Genomic DNA, 13,199 nt, shown 5'->3' with positions numbered 1-13,199 from the left:
TGAAACATAGTTAACACCCATACAGTAAACCAAAAACCACTTTCATTTATGCTATTAAAACACGATCCTATCCATAGCCTGCGTCTTTTCTACAACTTTTCTACAAAGCTCAACGGTTCAGGCAAAAAGGTTCTCTGAATATCCAAATAACACTGATTACAATGTTGCTTTAATCAATACTGACTATTTTATATTTACACTGTATGTCAATGATAAACGAGTCTACATTACAAATTTTTAGTAAGAAAATAGTTTTAAAAAGTATAAAATTGTACCACTGTGTTTATGGTTCATCTGTTCTTTATGCCCTTGATGGAAAAGCTCATATTACCCCATTACACAAGGAAAATATGGCATTCTGCCATGTTCCAGTGTATGATTCTGATTTATTTATATTTAAACCTTCTGCCCACTTTTCAGCATTCATATCACCATCTTTTGGAAGGAAATATTCTTTAGTTTGCAGTATATCATGTTGTAGTGTGATAGAAAGTCATACATATATGTATACATTATGCCCATGATGTAAGACATATTATTACTTTTATGTTTGTATCTTTGTTAGGAAAAGCGCGATGATACAATAAGTACATCTTATCTTATTGCATCGCATTGTATCTTATCGTATCGCTTTTCCTAACAAAGTTACAAAGTACTGTAATCATCTTCTGGAGGGAAAGCCCTTGTAGTTTGCCTCCAGTGTGCACATGAAGCCGTACCAGAGTGTGTTTGTGCTGCTGGCCCAGCAGCTGTGGCTGGTAGCTCTGGACGGAGACCTGAGCCAGCCTCTGAGCCACTTCTGCCAGCCAGTTCAGCACCTCTACCTCCTCCTCCCCGAACAGCTGGGCGTTGGCCAGCGCCTGCTCCAGCATGCCCGCCCGCCTCGTGCACCAATCGTCCAGCTCGGAGTGACCCGACCGCACCGCCCCCACGCGCTCTCTTAGCCAATCGCGGTCGGCCGCGCAGCTGAGCGGGGTCAGGGATTGGCCGAGGGACTCGAGGCGGTCGACCTCGGCTCCCCGTGAGGACACGCCCTCTTGGAGCGCCTGGGAGGTGTGTGTGTGTGTGTGTGTGTGTGTGTGTTTGAGGGGAAGATGAAGGGATGTGAGAAAAGAACAAGAGGGACAACAGAAACAACAGAAAAACAAATGGATAAGAACTCAAAATGTGAGCATGCAGATGACAAATCATAGATCAAGAAGAAATCATAAATCATCAATGAATAGGTGAAAAATGAAATAACTTGGGAGACAAAACAAATTAACTGAAATGAAACTAAAAAATTAACCAAGCATGACTGCAGCAAGGTAATGTTTGGATTGTAAATAATTGCTTTGTTGAGCGTGTGCCTCATCTCTCCTCTTCATGCATCTTTCCTCCGATTTGCTTTGAGTGGGGGAATAGGCTGCTAACACTGTGTGTGTGTGTGTGTGTGTGCACGATTTCTCTATATAATCCAGTTCAAACAGGGATTGCAAAACTGGAGCCCTTGGACCATTTATCTCTAATATATAAAGTAAGTAAAAAAGTAAATATAAAGTAAGTATTTTCCTAACTCTCACGGCAAAATCAAATTTTTTTCTTTATTAAGCTTTATTTTGCCAGGCAGGTCAATAATTCACACAATAACAAATTGGTCAATGCAGGGAACAAACTTGTGACCTTTCCATGACAGGATGGTCTCTCTAACCATGTGGCCGCCCTGCTACTGCCCCCCCCCCCCTCCCCTCACTGTGTCTAAACAGTACCTTGTGCTTGGTGATCTGCTGGGTGATCTTGGCCGTCTGGGTTCCCATGGGCTCGGCGGAGCTCAGGCGTCTCTCTGTAGCGCTGAGCCACTCTCCCAGCGGCTCCAGGGCTTCATGGAACTGGAGGGCCAAAACCTGCAGCTCCTCCAGCTGCCTCTGCCTGGGAGGGGTGGGGTGGGGAGGGGTGGGGTGGGGTGGGGTGGGGGGAGCACACACGGAGAGGAGCGTGAGTGTTTTTATTGGTATTTTATTGCTTTCGCCGTTTTTTTTTTTTTTTTATCTTTTATTGCTCCAGTTGCGCCTGTTTTTGTGTTATATTGCTGTCCTCTTTTTTTTTTTTGGTAAAAGCAGTTGAATGAAATGTTTATGGAATGTTATTGTATTTAATGAAATTTTAAAGGATTTCATAAACACTTAGATAAAATGTATTATTGCAGTGTGCATGTGTATGTGTGTAAGAAAGAGAGAGAAAAAGAGAGGGGGAGGTTTTGCAATGTGGTGAAAGAATAGAGAATAAGTGTGTGTGTGTGTGTGTGTGTGTGTGTGAGACTTTTGATGCATAATGGAACCAAAGTATCTTCCAATGTGTTTACAGAGAAACCAGTAGTGTTTGTGTGTTGCATACACTTGCAGTATTTCTGTGTTAACAAACTGTAAGTGTTCCTAGTAGACACAGTGTTTCCCACAGAATTCAAATGTATTTGTGGTGGTAGGTGGGTTGGCAACGGGGGGGGGGCTTTTTATTCTTGTATTCTCTTATATTGTCAATATATAGGCTAATATCAATGAAGGATCCCATTACCTGGATGGCTGAAAAATTATCTAATGTACTCCATTTTAAATAGTGACATTTGTCAAACAAATAACTAACCTGTATTATATCTAAAGTACTTTGTGTCAAAGATAACATAACTTAAAAATATAAACAGTGCTACACTGTACTGTTTGTTGTTGCTTTTGTCTATAAGGTGAAGAATAGAAATGAGACTCCTTTTACAGATAAATCAGCTGTTCTGCCCCTCTGCCCTGCTGCATCTCTCTGTGCTGTCAGTCTCTCCTGTATCTTTACATCGTTACATTACAGCCTTTGATATTATCTACTTTGTTTTACTGCTCAGCAGCTCCTCTGGTCCAGACTGTCCTGCTCCTCCTCAGGACGAGTCATTTTCCTTCTTTGAAAATATTGTTCAATATTAATCTGGATTGAGGGAGCAAACATTCAGAATCAGAGTTAAAAAGTTAATATTAACGTTATGAGTCCACTCGGTGGATACTGACTAGCAGCTAGGCTATACAGCGTGCTAATCTCGGAAACTCAGCTGTATTCCGAGTAACGTTAACTGTTAGTTCTTCTTTTCGGGAATTCAGTTGGCCGTCTTCTTGGCATGGAAAAAAAATATCCCTCACGCGTGTGCAGTGGGAGGCGAACAGACGGGTCCGGTGAGAGAGAGAGAGAGAGAGAGAGAGAGAGACCGAGAGAGAGAGAGAGAGAGAGAGAGAGAGAGAGAGAGACCGAGAGAGAGAGACCGAGCAACAGAGAGAGCAAGCGAGAGAGAGAGCAAGAGACAGAGAAAGAGAGAGCGAGAGATCGCGATCGCATGGAGCAATAAGGGGCTGAGCGAATCAAAGCGCTACACTTACTTCTACGATTAAATAGTGAAAAAAAATTTTTTTGTGGCGGTCAGTGCTGATATTGTGGCGGCCCGCCACAAAGTTTTCTGTGTGGGAAACCCTGGAGGGGTAAGTTAGAGCGAGGGGAGATTGTCCACTAGTTAATCGATCGCGGATGGCGTCGTTCTCTCAGACGGATAAAAAAATTAAAATAAAAAATGCTAAAATGGGTCGCCAAATATATTTTGGCGGCCGTTAATATACCTGGGCGGCCTGCCCAAGTAAAGTCTATGTGTGGGAAAAACTGAGACAGTATAATAAATCCCACAGACGTGACAACAAGGTGTCTGGCATGCATGCCTTGTAAACATTATATAGCCATGAAACTTCTTTACATGAGCATAGGCTTCTGAGGTATCCAGCCTCTTCACTGTACTTTGTATTGGTGTGTGTGTGTGTGTGTGTGTGTGTGTGTGTGTGTGTGTGTGTGTGTGTATATTCATTCTGTATGTGTTCCCATGTTTCCCCCATTAATAATTACTTTTCTTGGTGTGTAGAAAAAGGCCTCTGAAATGACTTTTAGACCATGTGACACCAAGTTTCTCCATGGAAACCAACACTAATGAAACAATTTCTTCTTTAAGTACAGTGGCATTCAACAGAATCACACAGAGATGAAAAAGGAAACAGGAAATAACCACTAAATAACACGCTAGCAGGGCACACCACTGATTAGTTTCCCATGCAAACCACATATTTCCAGTAAGCCAAATCTGTTCTGTAATTTTTTGCTTGTCATGACGTTAGCTGTGCTGACTTTTACATACTTGGCTGCCTGTCAACAGATGGTAAAATGTTACAAATTGATAACTTTGTAATGCCAGTGAAATTCGCTACACAGTGAAATTGGGTTAAAATAGACTCACATAAACACAGAGTCCAGTTTAACACTTTCAGAGTTACATTAATACTGAAGATTTTACTGTGGAGCCAGTTAGCTGCACCCAGCATGTACCCAGATGACCCAGTGTCTCTGTTCAGTGCAAGTGGAAATATTGGGGTGTAATGTGATGCCAAAGCACACTTCAGCAGGGCGGACACTTGCTGACACCAGGGCTTGAACCCAGGTCCTCTGGTTGAAGGAGAGCCGCCACCTTGCTGCCCCCTGTGCTGTATAAAGAGCATTACCTGCCGCTGGCCCTGTCCAGCAGGTCGGTCCATCTCTCTGCCAGACTGTGCAGCTGGGTCTGGATCTTCTCTCGGTCCTGGGTGTCAGCTGTGGCCGCGATCCTCTCTCCCTCGGCGCGGATCATCTCCACCGTGGGCCTGCGGTCGTCTAACAGCCTCTGGAGCAGCTGGAGGAGTCAGAACACACACAGTTAGTTATTAGAGCAATTAATAGCCAAGAGGGTGCTCTTTACAGTGATTATGGGTATGATGGTGGGCATCATTATCGCCATGACCAAAGTCTGCCAACAGATCAGTTGAACCTGTGTAAACACAGATGCATTTGAAGGAACGAAGGAAATGCAGCTCGTTTTCCCTCACTCCATCGGCAAGATTGAAAGAAAAGATGCAAATTTACCTGAGAAAAGTATGCAGGTATAAGACAGAGTGAGGAGTATTGGTCAATGTGAAATATACTAAGATATTGCTAAACTGAAGCCTGATCTGTTTTTTTTCTTTGTCAAAGACGTTAAATATGTGAGCTCAATCCAAACTTTGTTAAAGGGGAAGTGCTCCACGTTTTTAAGGGGAAGGGGTTTTTACACTTCGGTAAAACTATAAATACAGCATATGCGTTTGAGGCAGAAATTAATGGGGGGCCAATTCACCCTTCTTCTGTCCGTCTCCATGTCTCCCTTCCTCCCTTCCAAAAGATCAATTTTAGAAAATCATTACCTAAACCTCATAAGCTAATATCTCTAAAATGTAATGGATCCAGTGTGTAAAGCTGTCATCAATGTGTCATTACCTACTAGCCTTAAAAAAAATACTATCAAACATTTTGTAAGGGTAGGTGTGTTTTTAAATATTTTGTTCCAAAATATCTCATTTTGGAACAAACGTTTTCATTTTCTTTGCATGGGATTTGACTGTTTTTCCATCGACAACATCATGCCTCAATTTCACTTCCTTCCTTCCTCTCTGCTCTGAATCATTCCAACAGCTTGGTTCAGCCCCTGGAATGCACTTCTCCGTAGTTTCCTCTCTCTTTCTGACCCAAACGGTGACTCCACTCTCCGTCACGGATGTAAACACGTGTGATTGATCGCTGGCCCAGACTACTCCGCTCTTATGCACACAAACACGGGAAGTGTATGTAGGATAAACAGGGAAAAGTGTTTGTGTGTGTGTGTGTCTGTCTCTCTGAAAACAATACAAATCCACCTTCTGTGTGTGTGTGTGTGTGTGTGTCTTTATGCCAGTCTGACTGGCAGACTGTCAACTGGGGCCGTTTGGATGCCAGGCAGACAGATCATGGACTGTGTGTGTGTGTGTGTGTGTGCTTCTCATTCAAATATCCATTGTTTCTGGGTGAAGGACATGAAGGACATCTGAATATCAATAATGGCTCAATTCACCCCGTCTGCTGTATAGAAGAATTGCTTCTCACAATTATGAATTCAAGCAATTTTGATTAAAATGAGTTTAAGTTAGTGATAAACTGCATCAATTGAGCTACTTTGAATTGGGACGTGTCAACGAGAATTCAAATCCACTTCAAGCTGGCAGTCCACTTCAAAGAGAGAAAGGAGACGAGCATGTGGGTGGCAGTAGCCAACAGGCGAGAGAACTGGGTTTGTGACTTGATGATCACCGGTTCCCCAAACTGAAAGGGAAAATCTGGATGAGGAACACTCTCCCATCCCCTGTCAACTTCTGCTAAGGCGCCACTGAGCAAGGCACTTCAGCTCAATCAGCTTCCCCTGTATAAATAAATGTCAAACAAATTCACACCTGTTGTCATCCTACAGGGAGGCTTATTGTGTCATTAGTTTGATTATTATCTATATTCTATGCATTACCACTCACAGTTATGTATTAATGCTGTTTGTTAACCATTTGTGTTATTACATGTGCAGGTTAAATTCCATTAGGAGCGACTGATCAGTGCCTCTCTCCCTAACTCCCTCTTTCCATCTCTCCCTCCATCCTTCCATCCCTCTCTTACCTTTTGTTCCTGGATCTGGGCCTTGACCACCCGGTACTCGGCAGACGGAGGCTTCTGATTGGCCACCAGCTCATCGGTGTCGCTCAGCCAGCTCAGCAGAGGCTCCAGGGCATCCTGGAATTTCCCACAATGCAACAGGGCCTCCTGCAGCTGGGCGATTCGCTCCGCCACCTGGGGAGAGAAGAGACGGTTGTGAGCTGAGAAGCGAAGCCGATGAGCTCAATAACTTCAGGAAAAGAGAGAATTGTCATGAAGGAGGGGTTGAGGACTGTTCACTGAGTTCGTGAAAGCAGTTTGGAAAAGAATTTGAACAAAACTGAATCTGTTCAAGGCGCAACTGTGTGCACACTTGTGCATTTCTCCAGTTCTTCAAGTTGATTTTCATAATTATATACTGTCAGATGAACACACACACACACACACACAGTCCGCCGTACCCTCTTGTTGAGTGAGTTCCATCGGAGGTTGGTGGTCTCCAGGTCGTGCTCCAGCGCCTGTGTGTCGGTGTGTTTGGCGGCGCTCTGGATCAGACCCTGACCGACCGCGTTGACATGCTGCAGCCTGGGCTGAATGCTGTCCACCTGCTCTCTCTCCACAGCCTGGGACACAGAGAGAGAGACGGACAGAGAGACAAAGAGAGAGGGAGAGAGAGAGAGGGAGAGAGAGACAGGGAGAGAGGTTAGATTCATGTAATCAGCCATGAATTAACATTAAAATATACCAGGATGCAGCCTACTAACTCTCTCCAAACAGAAGGGTCAATTTTGTTTAATTCACTTGGCATCGATGATTGAATGATTGAATGAATGAATGAACGAACAAATGAATTAAAGAAAGAAAGAAAGAAAGAATAGATGGATAAAAAAGAAAAAACAAGAAATCAAGAAAAAGAAAAACGAAAGAAAGAAAGAAAGAAAGGATAGATGGATGAAAAAAAGCAAGAAAGCAAGAAATCAAGAAAAAAAGAAATGAAAGACAGAAAGAATGAAAGAAAGAAAGCTTAAGTAGACAGCAGGCAGGACAGTCGTAAAAGCAGCAGTCAAACACATACTGCACATTCAGACTGTGTGACAACAAATGGAAGTTAACTGTCACACATGCGTACACACAGCAGCCACTGGATAGAGAGAGATGAAAGAGAGAGAGAGAGAGGGATGTAAAGAAGAGATAAGAGAGGAGAGTGAAACAGGAAGGCAATTGGAGAGACAAGGATGGAGGGAGGAGAAAAACGAGGAGGGGGAGAGGGGGATTACAGGGATTAGGGAGTTCGACGAGTAAGGGGCTGGTTGGAAAAGGCTGAGTCGACAACACACACACACACACACACACACACACACAGAGACACTAACCAGATGAACACATACACACTTGCATGCGTGCACACACCCTTCAATTGATCACACATACAGCATGCACACTCACAAACACACCCAAACTCACACACGCACCACACCCACGCACATACACACACAAACCCACACTAACACACACATTTAGAACAAACACACACACCCACACACGACTTCGCCTGTCTAGCCACATTACTCACACACACACACACACACACACACGCCACAGTGGAGGCTGGAGCCATCTTGTGATGACAATGGAGGCAGCCATCCGACACTAAAGACAACCAGACTTGACTTTCCCTGGCTGAAAAACACTGAGCAAAGCCAATACAGCTCCTTTTCCATAGTAAATCTGTATCCAACTACATATAGCAGTGGTTCTCAAAGCGGGGTCCAGGGTCCCGCAGGGGCCCTTAAGGCGGCTCCAGAGGGTCCCCAGCAAAATGAGGAATAGTTTAATTTAGTTAGAATTTCATTCATGAGACATTTTCCCAATTCAAGAATGAAAATTATTCTAAATTTCTCACCAGTGTTATGTCCTAGTACAGTGTAGACAATTATACAATTCAACACTAAGTACAGTGTAGACAATTATACAATTCAACACTAAGTCCAGGTTTCCCACTGTGGCCCTGATGTAAAATTGCATGACTTTTCCATGACTTTCCATAACTAATTCAGATCGCTCCCATGACCTATAACTCTTGTTCCTTCCTGGTTTGTTAATGTTGTTTTTCTTAAGGAGTAAACAATCTGTAAACAGTTGAGAAAAACAGCTGAAAACCACAATCTAACGCAAAGAATGTGTGAAACAAGTTGGAAAATACAATCTGGTATATAGTAAAGTAACTCTGATATTCCCCGCCTTCACCAGACAATTTATCAAATTCCCCGACTCTCCCAATGCCCTAATCCACCGCCAAAAATGTCATGATATTCCAGAAATTCCATTAATCAGTGGGAGTCCCGTAAATCACCACCAACAAAAATCTTCCATATGGGGGTCCCCGGGGCCAAATCCGATCAAACGGGGGGTCTGTGGCACTAATGTGTGTCTATTTGGGGGGTCGGAGACATGAGAGCGTTTGAGAAGCCCTGACATACAGAACAGACACACAGAGAAAGAGAATTAGGCCTGGTGGTTTACAGTGCTGCAGCAGCCAAACCCCACTGGCCACACAGACAGAGACACACACACACAGATATTTGCAAACACACACACACACACACACAGACAGACATGCACGTTCAGGACGCACACACATTTGCGTACAAACACACACACGCACTTTTGTGTACGCATGCACACACAAAGGCATACAAATCCATACACGCAGACACAGAAAGAGACACGCGTATCCATGTACACACATAAAAACACACACCAGATTTTGCTAAATCCAAGCAGAGGGGGGAAAGAGCTGGTGTGACAACACGGAGTAGAGTAGAGTGGAGGCAGTAAAAGCAAGGGAGAGGGAAAATGAGAAAATTAGTAGGTTTGGGTTTCAATGAAATACTACTATGGCTAAGAAGAAGATGGCAAGAAAGCTCAGACTGTTACGGGCGTCCAATACTCTAATAACAACAATCCATTGCATACTACTGCGTCTAATACGGCAGGAATACCTCCCTTCTCCCAATTTCTCCCTAAAATGTCAAAGATCTCTGTATTTGTGTTAAATACCAAGAGTGACTCCATCGCCTTTCATCCCCCGTCAAATCAACCCAACCGCCTCCAGCAAACAGGAAGCCAGCAGAGCAGCGGTGGATCTGAAGGGAGACACTGCTCCACAGGGCGTCCGCACGTTTCAGCAAGTTAAATTTAATCCTGCTTAATGCCGGTCAGAGTGAAATTTAAGACCACTTTCACCACAAATATAAGCGTGAAAAGTGAAACAGTAGTATTAGCAGGATATACATCTGGGTGACAGGGCAGATGTCTAGTTAGTAAAGTAGCGTGCTCAGAAAACGAGTAAGTCTAAAAGTTTCTATTTAACTATGTTTAATTTCAAAGAAGCAGTACAGAGTTTATAAAGCCTTTATTTTTACAATTTCCACTATGAATTAGCCAAGATAAAGCCAAACATAAAGCCAAAATGAGTTTGAGAAGCAGTTTAATTTTTCAAGAGCTCAGTGCCTTGAATTCATTGAAGGCTTGCACGTCTTGACTTTTTGGAATATATTTATCTTTCTAAGCCTTCAATCAATTCAGGGCACTGAGCTCTTGAAAAATTTAAAAACGTTCATTTTGGCTTTATGTTTGGCTTTATCTAGGCTAATTCATAGCGACAATTGTAAAAGAAAAACAAAACTTTTTGGCTTTCTTCAGTGTACAGAAACTACCCCGTTTACTTTATGGAATATATTTATCTGTATTGAAGACATTTCAAGGCCTTGGATTTGGATTTATGACGTGGTGAGGCTTCTCAAGGACCTGCAGACACACTAGTTGAGTGAGTCTTGTAGATCACCTGGAAGTGGTTGGGCTGGAACGTGTTTGTGAGCCTTTGCAGTGAGGCGTAATCAAAGGGTTTACAGGCTTCTGCTCATCTGGATTAAATATGGCATCAAACTACAGGTTCTCCATGCCAAGGCTTTGTCTGTGTGTGTGTGTGTGTGTGTGTGTGCATATAGTTAGAAATGTAAAAGAATACAGTATGAATAGAAGAGTTTGTGTATGTGTCTGTGTGTGTGCGTGTGTGTGTGTTTGTGTGTGTGTGTGTCCCAGTCCAGTTTGGACACAGCTGTGTTGTGGTGATGGGCGTCGTTGCTGCTTGGAACAGGAAGTCTGTCGGCCAGAACAACAATGAGCTGTAGCCATGACCCACTCCACCCTGCGCCTTATCCTGGACACACTGTGTGTGTGTGTGTGTGTGTGTGTGTGTGTGTGTGTGAGTGTGTCAGAAGTTTGGAGGAAGAGAAAGGGAAACATATGGAATTGGAAAGTACACCCATTCACAGCTAAACATACGTACGTTGGGATGTATATAAATGTGTCATAGGTTGCATGAACTTGTTCTTTTGATTCTCCCTCTCTCTCCTCTGTCTTTCTGTCTCTCTTCCTCTCCCTGTTGCTCTCTTTGTGTCTGTCTCTACTTTTCCCTCCTGCCTTTCTTTCTCTATGTCTTTGAGCCTCTCTCTCTCTCATTCTCTCTCTCTCTAGCTTGGAGTGGTCGAATCCACTAAACCAGAGCTTTGGAAAATGTCCGACATACTTCTCATTCTTCCCCACCTCAGCCGGCACAGAAACACACACACACACGCACGCACGCACACTTAACTTAGCTACCAGTGTCATGCTTGTCATCGTCGGTCCCTCCTCTCCCTACTCCTACTCGTCTCCTCCCTCCTCATCTCCTCACGTCGTCACTCATCCCTCTCCCCTAACTTTCTCCTCTTGGTCTCGCTGCCCTCTAAACCACAGCTGCCTCTCTTCTCTCCCATCCTACGTCTCTCCATCTGGACCACAAGCCCACACTGGCTTTCTCACTTCAGCCGCAGTTCAGTTTGGATAGACGATGAAAACATTGTGATGAAACTAGATCTGGCTCAGGCCTGGGGAATGGAGGTGACGGGCAGATCTGGCTAAAGACTGACTGCATCCATTTCATATTTAGGTGATAAAATGAGAGGAGTGCACTTTATATTGATATGCAACTTAGGTGAAAATATGAATTTGCTCTTGAGATAGTGACATGAATTTGTGAGGCTTGTTCCTGCTGAAGTGCCAGGGAAGTTGATTGAATATATATTCTTCATGCTGTTCTGCAGCCATTTTCAAGAACATATATATATATATTTGCCTAGTTCTAAGTGGTTTTTCTAAGTGTTTTTTTGGCCATGGCTGATTAGCCACATCAGCATCACTTGACAAGTATAGCACTTTCACTATTAAATAAAAAGATTTATAGCATACAAAAACTAATTTGGGGTCAGTGAAAAATCTAAGTGAAATCCACTGGTCAGTGTGGCTAGTGGAAGTCTGCTAGAGGCTGATGCAGAGAAGGCAGCGGAAACCTTTACTCTTTAACACATTTAATACAAAGAGCGGGTAACATCTAACTATGAGCAGCATCCATCAAGTGCAGAGACCACAGGCTCTTACCAAATTCTGAGGCATGGGTCCAAGTTCTCTCATTCATGTCACATCAGATCAAATATTGTGTGTGAGTGTGAAGCACTCACATATGACTGTGATGTTTCTGTGTAACGACATGTGAATGATTTTTTAAACGTGTGTGAGTGACTAACCAACTGGCACTTTCCTTGTATGGAATATAACAGGAGTTCCCCAACTTTTTCATGTCGAGGATTCCTTAATAGATCTGCATTAGTCCACGGACCCCTATTTGATAAGATTTTGTACTTAGTAACGCCATCTGAGAAGATATTTTGTTGTTAGATTTGTATATAATTACATAACTGTCTATATTGTAGGCGGGGAGGTAACACTGGGGCCAGTGAACAGTCAGTCTCACAGTGCTTTCATTGTGCTGAAGTCTACAGCCTGAAATAATAGTGAAATTGCCCTTTTCCTCGACCCCACTTTAGGAAGCTCTGGTAAAGAACAAGGTGCTTTTTACTGTGTCTTTAAAGCCTGTTTGCAAACCAAATTTCTATGGAGAAGCATTAACAATTTGAACTGAACTGAACAGTGAGAGTGAGTGTATGTCTACTGTACATGTGTGGGTGTTATATCTGCAGCCATGCTACCTGCCAAGCTAATGACGCTGAGGAAAAGGAATAGCTGTTTTCATGATGCGTGTCCATAACATCACTCAAGGACAATCATCTCCTTAATCAGGACAGATGAGGAACATCCAGCTCCTTTTCTCTCTCTCTTTCTCTCTCTCTCTCTCTCTCCCTCACACACACACACACACACACACACACACAGGCAGAGCTCTGGTTTCTACTAATGAAACCACCTACAAACATGGCAGCTTGCCATTAACTGCTAATGTCACTGCAGCATGTCTTGTGTAACAAACTAATAACTTGAACATGACACAACAACACACACAGGAAAAATCCAGGGAAAAACAAAACATGCCGTTAAGAAAAAAAGCATAATTTGTATCTCACACAACAAATGCTGACAAATTAAGCCAACTTCATACATTTTGAAGGCATGTAGGATGCTGCCCAAATATTACAGGACAGGACTTGAAAAATATGCATTAACCCATGGAGGATAATGCATGAGACACGAAGCAATAGACTACTGTATAATATAATACTGCTAATATTGAGTTACACCTCCTTTTGCACAATCATTATCTCACTTGTCTCAAGGCTTAAAAGTCTTTCTCT

General features: G+C 43.2%; 1 protein-coding gene across 1 annotated transcript in view; it reads right to left on the bottom strand.

The window, feature by feature from the left end:
- Positions 1-13,199, bottom strand: part of LOC139911812 (microtubule-actin cross-linking factor 1, isoforms 1/2/3/4/5) — a 241,866-nt gene that overhangs the window by 31,292 nt on the left and 197,375 nt on the right. The window contains exons 65-69 of the mRNA XM_078290250.1: positions 6,972-7,133; positions 6,535-6,705; positions 4,548-4,714; positions 1,749-1,908; positions 720-1,046 (exon numbers count right to left, since the gene is read on the bottom strand). Coding sequence (XP_078146376.1) covers positions 720-1,046; positions 1,749-1,908; positions 4,548-4,714; positions 6,535-6,705; positions 6,972-7,133 — 987 coding nt within the window. The remainder of the gene's footprint in view (positions 1-719; positions 1,047-1,748; positions 1,909-4,547; positions 4,715-6,534; positions 6,706-6,971; positions 7,134-13,199) is intronic.

Source organism: Centroberyx gerrardi, chromosome 19 (genome assembly GCF_048128805.1).
Source record: "Centroberyx gerrardi isolate f3 chromosome 19, fCenGer3.hap1.cur.20231027, whole genome shotgun sequence".
Lineage (NCBI taxonomy): Eukaryota > Metazoa > Chordata > Actinopteri > Beryciformes > Berycidae > Centroberyx > Centroberyx gerrardi.
This window is presented reverse-complemented; position numbering and strand designations above follow the sequence as displayed.